Below are 19113 nucleotides of genomic sequence, written 5' to 3' on the forward strand. Positions count from 1 at the left end.
AACAATATTACTGTGATTACATTAAGTGATGTTTTAATTCATTGTAATGACATGACACCTAATTTAACGTCTGAATATCATGATCTAGTCACACACATATTTAAGTTCCATGCTAAGGTTGCCATGGTAGCTTTGGACGACCTTATAAATATTCATGCACGTAACTAATTCAGGAGCTGTAATTGATTGTTTGTTTGATTGTTTTTAAAAAATGTTCTTATTTAAAAATACAATGTTCATGAACATTCCAGAAAAAAAGTATATATTATGTTGCGTGTTCATGAGCATTGTGCTTTTAAATAAGAGAAATGTCCATAATGAATACCTTACCAGTAACTGAAAAAATAGAAAGCCATGCCCAGTGGCGCCTCCAAGGGGGCCTCCAAGGGGGGCACAGCCACCCCTAAAATGACACTGGTCAACCCAATAGCCCAAAATTTAATTTGAAATTCAGTGTTTCCATCACTCGATTCTGATGCGATAATTCAAAATGTGCATAAAAGCAGGGTTTACTATTTTCTCCATAAAGAGAATAGTAAAACTGAAGTTTTGAAGCCCATAACCTGATATGCTCCCAGAAATAAATAATAGTAGCAACAAAAAAATATTGTCTGCTGGATTTAGTTAGACAAGGAACATGTATTGTGCTACCCTAATATTTTAACTGACCCCTTTCTGCCACCCCATCAAAAAACATCCTGGAGGCGCAACTGGCCATGATTATAGTTGAAGTAATATCCGTTAATATAGTTATACAATATTTCCTAAATGTTCTTATAATGATTCATATCTTCTGGTCCATATTCTCCCCTTTAGGTCGAGAAGTTGATGACACTGGTACAGTCTGTGCTTCATCCGACTCTGCTGTTCACTTTTCTCCAGCTTCTTTCAGAGCCACGTCCAACTGTACTGACGATATCCTCCAAACTACAGTCTGTGCCGCGTCCAACTGTACTGAAGATATCCTCCAAGCTACAGTCTGTGCCGAGTCCAACTGTACTGAAGATATCCTCCAAGCTACAGTCTGTGCCGAGTCCAACTGTACTGAAGATATCCTCCAAACTACAGTCTGTGCCGAGTCCAACTGTACTGATGATATCCTCCAAACTACAGTCTGCGCCGCGTCCAACTGTACTGACGATATCCTCCAAACTACAGTCTGTGCCGCGTCCAACTGTACTGACGATATCCTCCAAGCTACAGTCTGTGCGTCGTCCAACTGTACTGACGATATCCTGCAAGCTACAGTCTGTGCCGAGTCCAACTGTACTGACGATATACTCCAAGCTACAGTCTGTGCCACGTCCAACTGTACTGACGATATCCTCCAAACTACAGTCTGTGCGGCGTCCAACTGTACTGACGATATCATCCAAACTACAGTCTGTGCGGCGTCCAACTGTACTGACGATATCATCCAAACTACAGTCTGTGCGGCGTCCAACTGTACTGACGATATCATCCAAACTACAGTCTGTGCGGCGTCCAACTGTACTGACGATATCATCCAAACTACAGTCTGTGCGGCGTCCAACTGTACTGACGATATCCTCCAAGCTACAGTCTGTGCCGCGTCCAACTGTACTGACGATATCCTCCAAACTGCAGTCTGTGCCGAGTCCAACTGTACTGACGATATCCTCCAAGCTACAGTCTGTGCCGAGTCCAACTGTACTGACGATATACTCCAAACTGCAGTCTGTGCCGAGTCCAACTGTACTGATGATATCCTCCAAACTGCAGTCTGTGCCGAGTCCAACTGTACTGACGATATCCTCCAAGCTGCAGTCTGTGCCGCGTCCAACTGTACTGACGATATCCTCCAAGCTACAGTCTGTGCCGAGTCCAACTGTACTGAAGATATCCTCCAAGCTACAGTCTGTGCGGAGTCCAACTGTACTGACGATATCCTCCAAGCTACAGTCTGTGCCGAGTCCAACTGTACTGAAGATATCCTCCAAGCTACAGTCTGTGCGGAGTCCAACTGTACTGACAATATCCTCCAAGCTACAGTCTGTGCCGCGTCCAACTGTACTGACAATATCCTCCAAGCTACAGTCTGCGCCGCGTCCAACTGTACTGACGATATCCTCCAAACTACAGTCTGTGCCGCGTCCAACTGTACTGACGATATCCTCCAAGCTACAGTCTGTGCGTCGTCCAACTGTACTGATGATATCCTGCAAGCTACAGTCTGTGCCGAGTCCAACTGTACTGAAGATATCCTCCAAACTACAGTCTGTGCGGTGTCCAACTGTACTGACGATATCATCCAAACTACAGTCTGTGCGGCGTCCAACTGTACTGACGATATCATCCAAACTACAGTCTGTGCGGCGTCCAACTGTACTGACGATATCATCCAAACTACAGTCTGTGCGGCGTCCAACTGTACTGACGATATCATCCAAACTACAGTCTGTGCGGCGTCCAACTGTACTGACGATATCCTCCAAGCTACAGTCTGTGCCGCGTCCAACTGTACTGACGATATCCTCCAAGCTACAGTCTGTGCCGAGTCCAACTGTACTGATGATATCCTCCAAACTGCAGTCTGTGCCGAGTCCAACTGTACTGATGATATCCTCCAAACTGCAGTCTGTGCCGAGTCCAACTGTACTGACGATATCCTCCAAACTACAGTCTGTGCCGCGTCCAACTGTACTGACGATATCCTCCAAGCTACAGTCTGTGCGTCGTCCAACTGTACTGATGATATCCTGCAAGCTACAGTCTGTGCCGAGTCCAACTGTACTGACGATATACTCCAAGCTACAGTCTGTGCCACGTCCAACTGTACTGACGATATCCTCCAAACTACAGTCTGTGCCGAGTCCAACTGTACTGATGATATCCTCCAAACTACAGTCTGTGCCGCGTCCAACTGTACTGACGATATCCTCCAAGCTACAGTCTGTGCGTCGTCCAACTGTACTGATGATATACTCCAAACTACAGTCTGTGCCGAGTCCAACTGTACTGATGATATCCTCCAAACTACAGTCTGTGCCGCGTCCAACTGTACTGACGATATCCTCCAAACTACAGTCTGTGCCGCGTCCAACTGTACTGACGATATCCTCCAAGCTACAGTCTGTGCGTCGTCCAACTGTACTGATGATATCCTGCAAGCTACAGTCTGTGCCGAGTCCAACTGTACTGACGATATACTCCAAGCTACAGTCTGTGCCACGTCCAACTGTACTGACGATATCCTCCAAACTACAGTCTGTGCGGCGTCCAACTGTACTGACGATATCATCCAAACTACAGTCTGTGCGGCGTCCAACTGTACTGACGATATCATCCAAACTACAGTCTGTGCCGCGTCCAACTGTACTGACGATATCCTCCAAGCTACAGTCTGTGCGGCGTCCAACTGTACTGACGATATCATCCAAACTACAGTCTGTGCGGCGTCCAACTGTACTGACGATATCATCCAAACTACAGTCTGTGCGGCGTCCAACTGTACTGACGATATCCTCCAAGCTACAGTCTGTGCCGCGTCCAACTGTACTGACGATATCCTCCAAACTGCAGTCTGTGCCGAGTCCAACTGTACTGACGATATCCTCCAAGCTACAGTCTGTGCCGAGTCCAACTGTACTGACGATATACTCCAAACTGCAGTCTGTGCCGAGTCCAACTGTACTGATGATATCCTCCAAACTGCAGTCTGTGCCGAGTCCAACTGTACTGATGATATCCTCCAAACTACAGTCTGTTCTTCCAGATTAAGAGATGGCGTCTCATTTTTCAATGCCATGCCCAAATTAAGAGATGGCATCTCATTTTTCACTGCCACACCTAAAATAAGTTATGATGTCTCATTTTTAACTGCCATACCCAAATTTTGTGATGACATCTTGCTTTTCACTTCTACGTCCAATTTAAGTAGTGAGGCCTTTCCATCTTTTTTCCCAGTGATGTCCAAATTTAGTGATGATGTCCCTCCAGTTCTAGGTTATGTCACGTCTGACTGCAGAGATGAAGCTCTCCAAGCTTCAGTCTGTTCTGTAGCTGACTTGAGTGTCGGTGTCCCTCAGTCTCCACTCCACAAAACATTCGACTGTAGAGACAATGTCCCCCAAGCTACAACCTGTGCAACACCTGACTGTAGTGTTTATGCTCCCCAAACTCCGTCAAGCCAGTTACAGGATGATGAGACAACAATTATTGGTTAGTTTGCTACCACAATATAATCCAACTCACACACACACAAGGTTTATGCTTAATATTCATTTTGTTTTAGAGTAGTTAACATGGAAATGCAATTAATTTAAAGGTATTTAAATTGTATTATTTATGTATGACAAGTACGGGTAACTAATAGTTTTTAGTGTGACAAATTATTTTTTAAAGGCACAAATATTCAATGTAGTATCTTAATTATTCTTTCTCAATTCTAGTTTTTAAGTAGACGAAGTAAATGCTGTCTCTGTGACATTTTATGATGACATCTCTTATTTATTTTTTAACAGACATCAATTCACACCGTTATGAAATCGGCTGTCAGTTGGGTAAAGGAGGCTTTGGAATCGTGTACGCAGCAACTCGTTTGAATGATGGCCTACAGGTATCAATTTGTATTACTGACATTATTTTTCTAGCTAATCATGTTTGTCCTATTGTACTTGTCTCGCTCTCTCTCTAATGTATGAAATGATGTTAACTCTGCTGACATGATGAATTATAAATCTCACACACATCACTTTTTTGTTTTGTTGATCAGGTGGCAATAAAATTGGCATCCAACAAGATCACAAAGTTCATCAGCATTGTAAGTAGGCTTGTGATCTCTGTTTCTCCTCTCAGTCACTGTTTTCATTTTCAATCATCTAATATTAACATTAATCACAGCCTTTAAGTGGTTTTTCAGCAGTCAGTCTGTCATTGTCAACAGTTTGTCCTGGAGTTGTTTAAGTCCTATATCTTTCTTACCGTCATAACAACTGTGTTTCTTCTAGGATGGTTATTCTGGACGTCTTCCTCTGGAGGTTGCTTTGCAAATTCTTGCAAATAAAGGCCCCAGGGTGGAGGAAATCGTTCAGCTTCTGGACTGGCGGCTGGATCCTGACTATTACTTTATGGTCCTAGAGCGGCCCGTGCCCTGTCAGTCCTTGTTTCAGTATTTAAAGTGCTACAAGGGCATCATGGACGAGGACTTTGCTCGAGTTATATTGAACCAGGCAATATTTGCGGCTCGGATGTGCTGCCTTCGTGGAGTGTTGCACCGGGACATAAAGCTGGAAAACCTTCTGATCAACCCGGACACACTCGAAGTCAAATTGATTGACTTTGGCTGTGGTGCAATCCTCACCGACGGGGGTTACACGTCCTTTACTGGTATGTATGATGATCCCTCAAAGCTGTGAAGTGGGTGTCTAATGGGATCCTCTGCTGTGAATCAAATGATTATGAATATCTAGTTAAAATGCTGTTTTAATGGAAACCAAATGTAATTTCCAGGCACAAGAGAGTACTGCCCTCCTGTTACGACCCGGCTCAAAGTCACAACATAAAGAGGGCACTTAGACAAAAATAGGTTTCAATACAGTTATAAATTTATTTCAAATTAATCAAATAATGTCTAGGGTCAAAGTATTAAAGAATAACCAATGAATCAAATCAAATAGCTGTTAGAAATTGGGTTTGTGGAGTTGTGGAAAACAAATGTGAACACAAAATATCAACCCACTCTTCAAACAAACAAACCAAAAATGAGAGAGAGTGATCACAGCTCCATGAGCCTCTTAAATAGGGTGCCACAGGTGCCAATAATTAACACTGGAATCCCGCCCATCCAGGAGGAACCTGCAACCTTAACCAAAATAAGAGAAAAATAGGCAGGGCTGTAACACCTCAATCAACAAAATGTTAAATAACCTAAAGTATTTAACACAATAAATTTAACAAATAATAAAATAAACAAATATGTCAAAACATTTACAAAAAAAAACAGGAGTATAGAATGTCATACACGAGACAGTGCATCGGCTAAAACATTCTCCTTTCCTTTGATGTGATGAATTTGTAAAGGAAAAGACTGCAAAAAGAGACTCCATCTCATCAACCGCTGGTTAGAGTTGCAACTTCGCTGCAAAAAAACTAGTGGATTATGATCAGTCAACACTTCAATTGGGTTGCCACTACTCAAATAAACCTCAAAATGTTGAACTGCTAAAATCATTGCCAAGGCTTCCTTCTCAATTACAGAATAATTTCTTTGGTGGGAATTAAACTTTTTAGAAAAGAAGCAGACTGGGTGTTCAATACCTTGATCATCGTCCTGCAAAAGAACTGCCCCTGCCCCATTTTCACTTGCATCTACTGCCAGTTTGAAAGCATTTTTAAAATTTGGCGCTGCCAAGATAGGGGCATTAACCAACAGGGCCTTGGCATTATCAAATGCCTGCTGGCAACTGTCTGTCCACACAAAATCAATTTTTGGACTTAACAAGTCTGTAAGAGAACTCACTACACTAGCGAAATTGGGACAAAAGGCACGATAATAGCCGGTCATTCCCAAAAATCTCCTTAGATCTTTACGAGACTGAGGAACAGGGAAATGATCTATAGCTTCAACTTTAGCCCGAATAGTTCGAACTTGACCTTGCCCCACAATTTTGCCCAGATAGGTAATGGTTGCTTTGGCAAACTCACATTTAGCGAGGTTAACAGTCAGATTAGCAGCCAACAAACGGTCTAAGAGCGCTTTAAGCTGAGCTACATGACTACTCCAGTCAGGGCTGTATACCACAATATCGTCCAAATAGGCTTCACAATTGTCTAACCCAGATATTACTTGGTTAACTAACCTTTGAAAGGTAGATGCAGCATTTTGCATTCCAAAAGCCATAACCTGATATTCCCATAGTCCATCTGGAGTCACAAATGCTGACATCTCTTTGGCTCTGTCAGAAAGGGGAACCTGCCAGTAACCTTTTAAAAGATCTAACTTGGTTACATACCAATGAATCAAATCAAATAGCTGTTAGAAATTGGGTTTGTTTGTTTGAAGAGTGGGTTGATATTTTGTGTTCACATTTGTTTTCCACAACTCCACAAACCCAATTTCTAACAGCTATTTGATTTGATTCATTGGTTATTCTTTAATACTTTGACCCTAGACATTATTTGATTAATTTGAAATAAATTTATAACTGTATTGAAACCTATTTTTGTCTAAGTGCCCCAATTTATGTTACGACCCGGCTCAAAGTCACAACATAAAGAGGGCACTTAGACAAAAATAGGTTTCAATACAGTTATAAATTTATTTCAAATTAATCAAATAATGTCTAGGGTCAAAGTATTAAAGAATAACCAATGAATCAAATCAAATAGCTGTTAGAAATTGGGTTTGTGGAGTTGTGGAAAACAAATGTGAACACAAAATATCAACCCACTCTTCAAACAAACAAACCAAAAATGAGAGAGAGTGATCACAGCTCCATGAGCCTCTTAAATAGGGTGCCACAGGTGCCAATAATTAACACTGGAATCCCGCCCATCCAGGAGGAACCTGCAACCTTAACCAAAATAAGAGAAAAATAGGCAGGGCTGTAACACCTCCTGAGTATCACATGACCGGCCAGTACCACGGGGAACCAGCGACAGTGTGGTCACTCGGGATCCTCTTGTTTGTGATTCTTTTCAGTAAATATCCAAAGAGACGACACCTGCACAAGATCAATGATAAAAACTGGACTAAAGCTGGCCTGTCGAAAGGTTAGATCTCTTCTTCAGCACAAACCAATATGGTCGTTGAGATAATTTAACTGTCCATCAAAGAGATCACGTGTGAAGTTCAAAGTGATATTCAGACATATCTTTCTTTTTTTTTCTGCACAGAATGCTGCGATTTAATTTGCCGGTGTCTACAGATCGACCCAAAGCAGCGGATTGAACTGGGGAAACTCAGTCTCCACGACTGGCTTATGGTAAATACATTCTGATGATTTGAAGATTTGCCTTGGTTTAATTATAAGACTATGGACATAGCTTTTTTACTCTTTCTTTTTATACAGTTTTCTTTTCCTATTTGCTGTAACTGTTATATAGTCGATCTATTTGACCTGATTTGACCTGTTCTTAAACTTTCTTTGTTGTGCATTTGGTTTCTGTCCTGTTTGAGTATTTTGAGACTAAACCTGATTTCTGTTGTTTCAGACTGCAGACAAGGAGAATAACAACGACACAATAATGGGTCAGTTTGGTACCATAAACACACACACACACACACACAGTCTTCACATGTTTTACACTGACTTTAGTATGCACTTTTCTAATAATAGCAATTCAACAAGATTTCATTTACATTTATATAAATGTGTGTAAGGTGAAAGTATGTATTTCACTCAGAAAAAACACACACATATATTTCTTTATTTTATGACTACTATAGTTTCCTTAAATAGTCCTGTAGTGTGCCAGTATTTTTTAAGCACAGATTTTTAATGTCAAGTGTCAAATTGAATATGAATTATAAAAATAATGATTTTCTTTCTATATCATATCTTTTAACAGACATCAATTCATGCCGTTATGAAATCATCTGTCAGCTGGGTGATGGAGGCTTCGGAACCGTTTATGCAGCGACTCGTTTGGACGACGGCCTACAGGTATCAGTTTTCATTACTATCTCGAATAGAATAACTTGATGATTATTTTTGTCCTGTGTTATAGTCATCTGATGCATCTAATGCAAGCGCTCTGAATTCATATTTAATTTACTGTTTAAAGCTCTTAAATTGTCAGAGCTTGTTAAGTCATGCTCTACATATTTGTATTTAGGTTCATGAAAATGTCTGTTCAGGGCTAATGTTTGGAATGAATGAATGAGTTGTAACTCTTACAAACATCGTTGTTGTTTTGTTGATCAGGTGGCGATAAAAGTCGTCTCCAGCAGGAACAGAAAGTTCATCAGTATTGTAAGTAGGCAGTGCTCTCTCTGTTTCTCCTCTCAGTCATCCGATCACAGACTGTAGATGATTTTTCAGTCTGTCATTGTCTAGAGTTTGTCCTTTATCCATCTAACCGCCATAACAACTGTCTTTCTTCTAGGACGGTTGTTCCAAGCCTCTTCCTCTGGAGGTTGCTTTGCAAATCCTTGCAGACGGAGACCCCAGGGTCGAGGAAATCATCCAGCTTCTGGACTGGCGGGTGGAGTCTGACCACTACATTTTGGTGCTAGAGCGTCCCGTTCCCTTTGAGGAACTGAACTGGTTTCTCCTGCAGCAAATGGGTACCATTCAAGAGGACATGGCACGAGTTATAATGCGCCAGGCAACATTCGCAGCTCAAACATGCTGCAGACGTGGAGTGTTTCATCAGGACATAAAGCTGGAAAAGCTTCTGATCAACCCGGACACACTCAAAGTCAAGTTAACTGACTTTGGGTGTGGTGACTTCCTCAGCTGTGTGGGTTACACGTCCTTTGTTGGTATGTATGATGATCCCTCAAAGGTTACAGTGGGTCTCAAACTGAGGGCCGTTCACACAGGACCCTGAGTGAATCAAGCTCATGGAATGGGATCCACTGTTGTGAATCACATTAATTCTTGCATAGTGATGGTTATACAGTTAAAATGCTGTGTTAATTGTAAACAAATCTCTTTCCTCCAGGCACAAGAGAGTACTGCCCTCCTGAGTATCACATGACCGGCCAGTACCACGGGGAACCAGCGACAGTGTGGTCACTCGGGATCCTCTTGTTTCTTATGCTGTGTGGGGATTTTCCAAATACACCAGACCTGCGCATGATCGACGGTCACAACTGGACCAAAGATGGCTTGTCGGAAGAATGCAGCGATTTTATTTGCTGCTGTCTGCAAATCAATCCAAAAGAGCGGATTGAACTGGAGAAACTTAGTCTCCACGACTGGTTTATGGTAAGTACATTTTTTGATTTGTTTTGATTTATTTATCAGGTGTCATACAGTCAGATGATCGATTATAATGCTGAACGTCTTAATTCTTATTTCTGTTTAATGTATTTAAACAGTGAACCTGATTTTGGATTTTTCTGTTTTTTGTTTAGGATTGCTGAAATGAGGGGAGCAAAAGAAAATAGTGTAAGTAATGACAAGAAAGAAAGTCATGAAATTAAAGGAAATTTGATATAACAACATAGGTTTTCAATATGTATTATTATATGAAATAATAATAATATATTAGAGATATAAAGCTATCAAAAATAACAAATATATAAAATATAAAAAGATGAATAAAATATAAATAAATATAAAAGATTCACTATGTTGTGTTGCATAATTACATTTATTACTTAAAGCTGCGGTAGGGAACTTTTGACGCTCTAGCGGTTAATAAACAGAACTGCTTGCGTGTTGCGGAAGGACATTGTAGCCGGAGCTACTTCTCTCTGTTTATGTCAATGAAGAATCACAAAGGTACTGGGTTACTCCGCCGCGGTTCCCCCGAAGCAATCTAAAATAGTCCGAATATAAACACTTATTATAGGTGCACCCTAGTGATTCAGGACAAGCCAATAACACGGTTTGGAAAATGGATTCATGGTGTACTCGCTTATTATATAAATTTTTTACATTTTGAACACAAACAAAGTTACGGACCGCAGCTCTGATTGGTTGTTTCTTAACGGGAGCTGATGACTTTCTGCAAATGGCAATAGGACCACTGGGAGGAGCCAGAGGAGCTTGATTTTTTCACAGATTATCTGTCTCATATTCTACTGTCAGGACATTATGACAGGTTTAACAAATATGTAAAAAATATATTTTTACCAAAGTTACCTACTGCAGCTTTAATATAAGAAGTTTATTGTTATATTCATTCATAAATATCATTATATAAATATAAAAAGGTGCATAAAATAATTTACACTTTATATAACAATGTAGTATATAAATATATAAAACTTAACAAAAATATTATATACATTAACAATATAAAGAAATAAATGTAAAAAGGTGCATGAAATTAAATATAATTTTCTATAACAACAGTATAGTTTATTATATATATTAATATAATATACTTTTTTATATAAATAAATGAATATAAATAATATGTGTGTGTGTGTTCAATATATTTTTAATGGTCAAAAAGTGAGATCTAAGCAGGTAAACATTTCATATTTGACGAGAGTTACAATAGAAATGTGAAAGGGGTCATCGGATGCAAAATGCACTTTTACAAGTTTTTTGAAATGTGAAAACTGAAATGTGTGTTGCAAGTGTATGATAAAAATCCAGCTAGTGTTTTTTTTTTTTATCTGCTTAAATTTTTTAAATCGAGCCGATCTCAGATGCCTGTCTGTGTGACGTCATAAAAACAAACCCTCCCTCGATAGTTTGATAGACAGTAACGTTTCAGACTGGACTGGTGTCTTACCTTAGACCCGCCCTGAGTGAGCTATCATCAGTCGGCCGTTGCTTCACCGCTGGAGCAAATGTAGACAAGACTTTCACCTAAGTGATTGAGGTGTTTATTTGTTGGATGTAATAATGAACAAAGCCGTTGTCATTTACTTCCGACATCTGAGCCACTGAAGACGCAGTGGATTACCTTTTGTTTCTGAAGAGAATGCGCCCCTGATCTATGTTTGCGCAAATCATTCACGATCCAGCTTCACCTACAGAAGAAGTGAGTATAAGGTTTGATAAATCTTTGCAAATCGCCTTTCCTAATAATGTGCTAATTAGCAAGTTTCACGATGAATGCGCCTAAAGTAAACAGTCTCTCTCAGAGTGGCTTGAAGAGAGGGGCGGAGTCAGCAGAGCTCATTAACATTTAAAGGAAAATGCTACAAAACTGTGTGCTCTAAAATGAGCTGTTTTTGACAGGGGGGAAAGGGTGTTTTTTACACTACCATTGAAAAATTTTGACCAAACTATGTTACAGACTTTTCATTAAGAACTTTAAGAATCATATCAACTTGTAGAAAGTTGGTATCCTATGGCTCCTTTAAACAACCAGCAGTAATATCCAGGGATGTAAACAACTCAATATTTTGAACAACTAGTAGTTAATGCTGTATTTAAATGCGTTTCAGAGATGTCTCACTTCTGTATGCATGTGCAGTTGCAAGAAATCAAGAGACATAAGCTTTTACTAAAAAACAGCAAACTAGGTGCAAGCCCATAATAAACCTAAAAAAATGCAAAAATCAGAATCGCACCTGCCTACTTTATGAACTTCAGAAACTGGTTTCGCTTTATGAACCAAGCCTAAAAAACAGGCCAAAGGACATATTATAATAGGTGGACATGGCAACACCTCAAGAACGCACTTTGTGAGTATAAACATAAGCGAAACATAAACAAAACGCGTCGTCTCAGTCAGTCATCATTTTGCTGAAATGTTCAGGTTTCGACCAACATGAGGGTGAGTACATTTTTATAGTTTTTGTCTTGTGAACTAACATTTTATACTTCATTGAGGTCACTTTCTTTACTCTGATGGAAAAACAGCCTGGTCCACTGAGCTGGATCCTGCTGGTCTGAAGGTTTTAGAGGAGATTTAGGTCTCTTTTCCTGCTATTCAACCAGCTCAATCAGCTTAAACCAGCAAACCAAGTCTGGATAGATTTTCCCTCAGGTTTATTGAACAAGCAGCTCTTTTGATATATTTTGTGATATGCATACAGTACAGATGTAATGAAATGTCTCTTTCTGTCTTTTTGTAATTTAAGAATTCTGTCATTTATCGCCAGGATCAACTGGAAGTTCCTTGTGAAGAACAGAGGACACGTTGTGTACGAATGTGCAATTAGAAGAAAATTTTAATATGAAAGCTCAGAATATGGTAAGTGCAGATTTACTGGATTAAATTACCAGTAGAGTGAAATTTATTATATGATACATAGTATCTTATCATTATTGATTTTTGTTTTTCATGAACAAACCTTAGTGTATTATGTATGTTATGCATTATGTTATCAGTCAGTATCACAGTAGATTATGTCTTAAGTGAACATAAACAGTAAAGAAAGAAATCTGATGTGTAGCGATGCATTGGATCTGTGCGTTAGGTCTTAAAGTGACAGCAGCTTATACTGTATTGTTTTAAGCTTTAATATGTAGAATACAAACTATATAAAAAGTGACAGCCACTTTCAATTTTTAAATTTGTCCCACATACTAAATAGGGACTGTGTGTTATTGACAGACGATAAGGTGTTAGACAGTGAGGACAGCATTCACAATAAAGGTTTGAATGCTTAGAAGTGAAAGTTTTCAAGCATGAAAGTATGGTAGCAATATATTCAAAGAGGGAAAGTGGTAAATAAAATGATCTCTTCATGGGTTATCATTTAGAAATCTAAACTCTCACAATACATAACACATGCACCTAAGGATATAGATTTAAAAAACGACACACATGAAAGTGCATAAGTAGCTGAAACAGTGTTACAGAACCACAGATGCACTTTAAAATGCTTTTTAGATGCACGACAGTGTACTTCACTTGTAATTAATGTGAATAGCACTGAGATGCAGACTTTTATTCTTTATATGAAAAGAGAATGGATACACACATGTAGTTTAGCTTTCAAACAGTGTCTTGAAAGCACTGCCTATCTCTTGGATCATGTCAGAGGTGATGGTAGATCTGCTGTGTTTGTCGAAGGCCTGGCGATTACATTGCCTCGTCAGAGATGTAGCACCAAATGCAGCCACCAGCGAGGGATTCATGCTGGAAATATACATTTACAATTAAATTAAGTAATGTTAGATCATCTTTTTAAAACATGTCTCTAGACTTTTTTATTTATTTTACCCATACTGCATCATGATTTTAAAAGAAAAAATACTCTGATTGTCTTTCTTCCTTTCGTATTAAACTATGCATACATACATGATGTTGTTTTGTTTATAAATGTTTAAGCAACTTAATTATATTTGATTTAAAAAATACATTTTAAACATTATGCACTTTTTTTCCTTAGTCATGATATCGTTTTGAAGAAACGTGCATTAGTAATATTCTGCTCGATGTGCCCTCCTGTGGCCTCAGGAAGCCAATTCTTTTCCTGTATGGGGAGGCTGCAGACCTGGAGCCGGTAGATATAGGCCCCAAGCAGTTTTACGCTCCTGTTGTTCCTCATGCGTCCAGTAGGGGGAGAAGGAAATACGGCGAAAAACACTATATGGGGAGGCTGCAGAGCAGACCTATGACCTACTGTAAAATGTATTATTCATATTTATTTATAAACTGTTTTTATATACAGGAGACTGACTGATATATGATGTTGTGAATTTATATTAAGCTATTTTTAGATATTAACCATATTCAGGCCATTAGACATACAGTACTGTGTAATCATTTGCATCCTAAATGAAATATCTGCTGTACAATTCACAATTGGTCATCATACAGCTACAAAACATGTCCTACATAGCATATTATGAAGACAAACACAATTTAACCCTTTTCTAAAATTCCAAGGGTCATTTAAAAGAAAGAGAAAATATTGTTGTTCACAAAAATATTTATTAACACCATGACTTTTATTTCTTAACAGCATGACTCCTGTAGATTCTGCATGACTCCTGTAGACTGTCCTATGGCTTGCCACTCTTCTTTAATTGTTTTTTTATCCTGCTGTCAAAGTGCTCCCGCTCACTGATAAAAATAAATAAAGCAAAAGTTGCATAGTGGTAGAAACAATGGTTAATTATAAATATTTCCTTTATAGGATCCTTACAGTACCTTGCGTCAATGACAGGTCCCCGCAGGAATTTCTCCTCAGCCTCCTAAAGCAAACACACACCTTTATGAGATACAAGTTACAGAACTAAAGACAGAGTATGATAAAACACACATTAAATGCACATACATTTGTCCAGATAAGTAAGCTATTTTAAGAAAACTGTATATTAAGATATACATTAGAGAATTAGATCATTTCATTTATAAGAAACAACTCAAATCAAAATCTACATTTAAACCATATGAGACCAAAGTTTTTAATGTAGGTTTTATCATGCATGACATATGTTTGTATTATTTGACAAAATACTTGAGTGAGTGTGCAGTTCAACTTGTGCAGAGACTTAGAGATTTGCATACATACATACATGCCTATAAATGTGTATATTTTGTGTGTTCACATCATAGACACATTTGTGTCTAAAAAAAAAAATCACACATTTGTGATTATCCACTCTAATGTGCTCCAGAAACCATGTGGAGTATGTTTAAATGCGAGGAGTAAACAGGGTCTTGCAGAAGAAGCTATGTCATGCAAGCTAAAGACAGACAACAAGATAAAAATAAAAATGTAATTAATTTTAAAAGTGAGTGAGACAGAGCGGGTAAAGAGAAGACTAGGGGCAGCTTGACCTACACGTGGTTAGCTAAGTTTGAGTCAGACAGACTGACTCAATCAAGTACTTTTGCCTCTCGAAATAAATTATTGACCCATCTTTTGAATTGATATCGCATCAATCGTTTATAAATAATAAATGTTGCATCATTACAATAAAATCAACAACAATAACTTATTTACATACCTTAATTCGTATCGCTTCAAAAAATGTCTGCTGCTATCATACAGATATGGTCTGCTGTTTTGATGACTAGGCTCATATACTAATATACAGCCTCCCCCTACTGGACGCATGAGGAACATCAGGGGCGTAAAACTGCTTGGGGCCTATATCTACCGGCTCCAGGTCTGCAGCCTCCCCTTACTCATTCTTTTTCCCACTTTAGTTTTTCAGCCATTTGGACAGCCCTACAACTTCCCCTTTATTTGCATCTGGAGGTGAGCTGAACGCCCAATGTGCAAAGACTCCTAAAGAACCGGACAGCAGATCTCCCTGTCCTCCGCAAGGCCGCCCAATGCTCTTCTGGTTACAGGTCAGCACTGAGAGCAAACAGAAAAGCAGCACGTTAGAGAAAAAAAAACAGAACCATATGAAGTTTGAATGTTTTAAGAAAATCACTAACTGTTCTTTCCGTCAGTAATAATGTCCTCCTCCCCTTTTAAAACCAAGGTAAGATGGCCCAAGGCGATGCTCAGTTTCTGAACACTTCTCTTGTATTCAGATAAAAAGCTGAGGAAGAGTGTGTGCATAAAGAAGAAGAAAAGGCTCGTAGGGAGCTGATCAAACAATGAACAATAAGACCCAGGTTTCATCCTCTAATGCACCATGAACTAATGACAAATGTCCAAGTGTCAGATGTATAAAACAGGTATATGCCACTACACTATATACTTGGTTTAGATGTTGTTGAGCATCACTAGACAGTTACACCATGATTTAATTATCATATTGCTAATGCATATAGGACAACAGCATGAAAACAGTTGTTGTAGGTACATTTTAAAAATTTGCTAGGTTAGTCTGAGAGGTTGCTAAATATTGAAAAAAAATTGCTAACACCAACAGACAGTCCTTCTGGAGTTACACGTTCCCTTATATGGATAGGAAAGAAATGTAACTGTTAATTATAAAGTGTGAGTAAAAGGGAAACTTAGCTGTCTTGCTGAATTGTTTCAGTTTCTCATCCATAATAGCATCAGTGCAGTGTGTAAAAGTGGAAATTCATTACATCTGTTTGAGAGATGTAATGAATTATTAATGAAATATTAGGCCTCCTAATATTCTATTGGTCCACTAGACTCCCGCTTTCCTATTGGCTCACCAGCTGTCGTGCTTCTATTGGCAACTGAGCTGCTTGTACACAAGCAGAGCTGAGGAAGTCATAAGTGGGTGGAGCTTAATGTTTGATTGACAGAGCTAATGAATGTGTTTTATGATTACATCATTGTTCAGTGTTGTTGTTTTTTAAGCAGGAATCTGCATATGACACTTCTTTTTTTTTTTTTTTTACTATAGTATTAATTTACACAGGGAACAAAAGACGACACTCCCACTACTTGAACTATGAATTATGGTTGCTAACGATAAACGGACACATGCCAATATGTCTACTAGCACGTCCGTTTTTTTGCATTTCTCATACCTCTTCATATGCTGCTTTTCATACATGAAACTTACTTAAGCAGTGCGATGCAATGAACATGTGACAAGGGATCTGTGTATGTGTGTGTGTGTGTGTGTGTGTGTGTGTGTAGGTGTTGACCTCTTCGTGGTTTTAAAATATTTTATCATGAAATGCTTCCATGTTATCCATCTTTTCTTTTCTCCATGTATTCACACTGGCTGCTGACAATATTAATGTACTTGTCTTTAGTATGCACTCCAGAGACTCCTGTGAGCAGGGCTTTCTGTTGTATATGTTTGGATTGTACAAAACTTTTCTTTATTAGCCTATTATTATTATTATTATTATTTACCATATATTTATTTTAAAGAAGAACACTGAAATTTAATAAAATATACAACCAAAATGCTGCGTTGATTGTGGTGTAATTTAAGCAATCTGTCCAAAATAGAAATAAAACATTTCCTTAATCTTCATGAACTTAACACTCTTTTTTTTTTTTAGGGGGGCAGCAAACTGATCAAAGATCGTACACATATTCCTCTCAGACTAGTTTTTGGTCCATTCTGAAGTCTGTTACTGCTGTGAAATTAAAATACTATTAAAACATCTCAGTATAACCTAACGTAACCCTCCATTATGCTTAACAAGCAAGCCTGGCGTGGGCTTAACTTTAAGTGTCATGCAAGGTCTGAAATACACCCAAAATTCAAGAGAAGAACTGCCACGTATGAGTTTTTATTTTTATTTATTTGTTTTTGTTTATAGCATAACATAGTTAAACATCACACCAGTATAGTGCTATTTTCCAGAATATCAGCACAATAGCATGTGGTATATATATTATACAACTGCTCAATGAACATTTATTTGTTTTCAGTTATTTAGGCAGCATTGTACATTTGGACTGTTTTTGCTCTATTTTGCTGATGAATCATGTGTGTCAGTGATCTATTCATAAAGTGAGCTTTGCTTCATTCATGAATAAATCAGTAATTTGAATAAATGAAAGTTTTTTTTAAGACATATTACCCCCATAGCAGTTTTAGTTTCATATAAGAGAATAATTTCGTTTTCATAACATATATGCAAATGTAAATTGATTTTGATAAATGCTAATTAATTATATTAATATTGATTTTGTTGATTTAATTTGATGGCAACAGCCTTATAGTGTAGTGTTAATTTTAGATTTTCTTTACAGCTTTTCGCTATTTTTACATAAATAATCATTAAAATTATGCCTTAAACTTAGCTACATGTATTAATAAATGATTTGTCATCTATTGTGTTTTACTTACAATATACGAGCTCGCGATCACCACATACTGCATTTTTTAATTAATGTTTGAGTCACATACATCAATTACAGCGCAAAATAACTGAAAAAAACTGTCCATATATCTGTAAACGACTTCAATTGGCAACGTTTAATCAGAAAGCATTGCTATTCGGATGTTAAGTGATGACGTAAGAAGCGCTGTTTCCGGGTCCAAGCCTCAACTCACTTCACTTGAGAATACGACCTCAGCAGCCGTTTATGAGCACTGTTTATTCATATTAATCATTTAAGCTAAACGCTTTTAAACTTACGGTTTACACTACAGTCTCCCTGCTCACAGCGTCCCAAACACAAATATTTTTTTAATATTTTTTTTTTATATTTTCATTGTCTGGCTATCTGGGACTTCGGTATGGAGTTAAAGGTTAAGATTATAACTTTTTCGCTAATATTCTATCACATTGTGAGTTTATATTAGCACCTTTTGTTGTTTTCTCATGGTAACTGATAGAGCGTTTGGACAGGAAGCGCTGCTACGTGACGTCAGACTTAACAAGCGAATTCTAAACAAACGGAATAGAATATTACCCACGCTAGGAGATGCAGAGGCCACGCCCACCGCGGAAAACGTACCAATCAGCAACGGCCCTCTGCGAGCAGCATTGGAACGTCACTCGTTTTGTGACGTCACAGTAATATTCCAGTATAAATAGGCTCGCTCAATTTCATTTGTCTGATAAACCACTTGCGGTTCGTTGCTAGTTGCATTGTTTGCACTTAATCAACGATAGTCGTTTTATTGCTAGTTGAATTCTAGTATTTTTCTCACCTTGCATTTCTTCCAGCCAACGTTAGTTACTATTTCAAAATGCTACTTACGTTGCTAG

At 38.5% G+C, this 19113-nt stretch overlaps 4 protein-coding genes across 7 annotated transcripts in view; all 4 read left to right on the forward strand.

The window, feature by feature from the left end:
- Window positions 1-19113, forward strand: part of LOC127985833 (calmodulin-regulated spectrin-associated protein 1-B) — a 124538-nt gene that overhangs the window by 58505 nt on the left and 46920 nt on the right. The window contains exon 20 of one of the 4 annotated variants that reach the window (XR_008160692.1): window positions 17075-17306. The exons of the other annotated variants lie outside the window; for them this stretch is intronic. The gene's annotated coding sequence lies outside the window, so the exon portion shown is untranslated. Of the gene's footprint in view, window positions 1-17074; window positions 17307-19113 lie in introns of those variants that run through there. 4 annotated transcript variants of the gene reach the window in all.
- Window positions 1-19113, forward strand: part of LOC127985877 (serine/threonine-protein kinase pim-3-like) — a 147797-nt gene that overhangs the window by 15830 nt on the left and 112854 nt on the right. The gene's annotated exons all lie outside the window — the stretch shown is intronic.
- LOC127985842 (serine/threonine-protein kinase pim-3-like) lies at window positions 3836-7961 on the forward strand. Its single transcript, XM_052588029.1, has 6 exons — window positions 3836-4182; window positions 4485-4579; window positions 4736-4783; window positions 4971-5349; window positions 7561-7734; window positions 7858-7961. The coding sequence occupies exons 1-6, from the start codon at window positions 3930-3932 to the stop codon at window positions 7959-7961; spliced, it is 1053 nt and encodes a 350-aa protein (XP_052443989.1). The 5' UTR covers window positions 3836-3929.
- LOC127985878 (serine/threonine-protein kinase pim-3-like) lies at window positions 8209-10054 on the forward strand. Its single transcript, XM_052588085.1, has 6 exons — window positions 8209-8212; window positions 8533-8627; window positions 8889-8936; window positions 9070-9448; window positions 9631-9896; window positions 10046-10054. The coding sequence occupies exons 1-6, from the start codon at window positions 8209-8211 to the stop codon at window positions 10052-10054; spliced, it is 801 nt and encodes a 266-aa protein (XP_052444045.1).

This window comes from Carassius gibelio, chromosome B21 (assembly GCF_023724105.1).
Source record: "Carassius gibelio isolate Cgi1373 ecotype wild population from Czech Republic chromosome B21, carGib1.2-hapl.c, whole genome shotgun sequence".
NCBI classification, from domain to species: Eukaryota; Metazoa; Chordata; class Actinopteri; order Cypriniformes; family Cyprinidae; genus Carassius; species Carassius gibelio.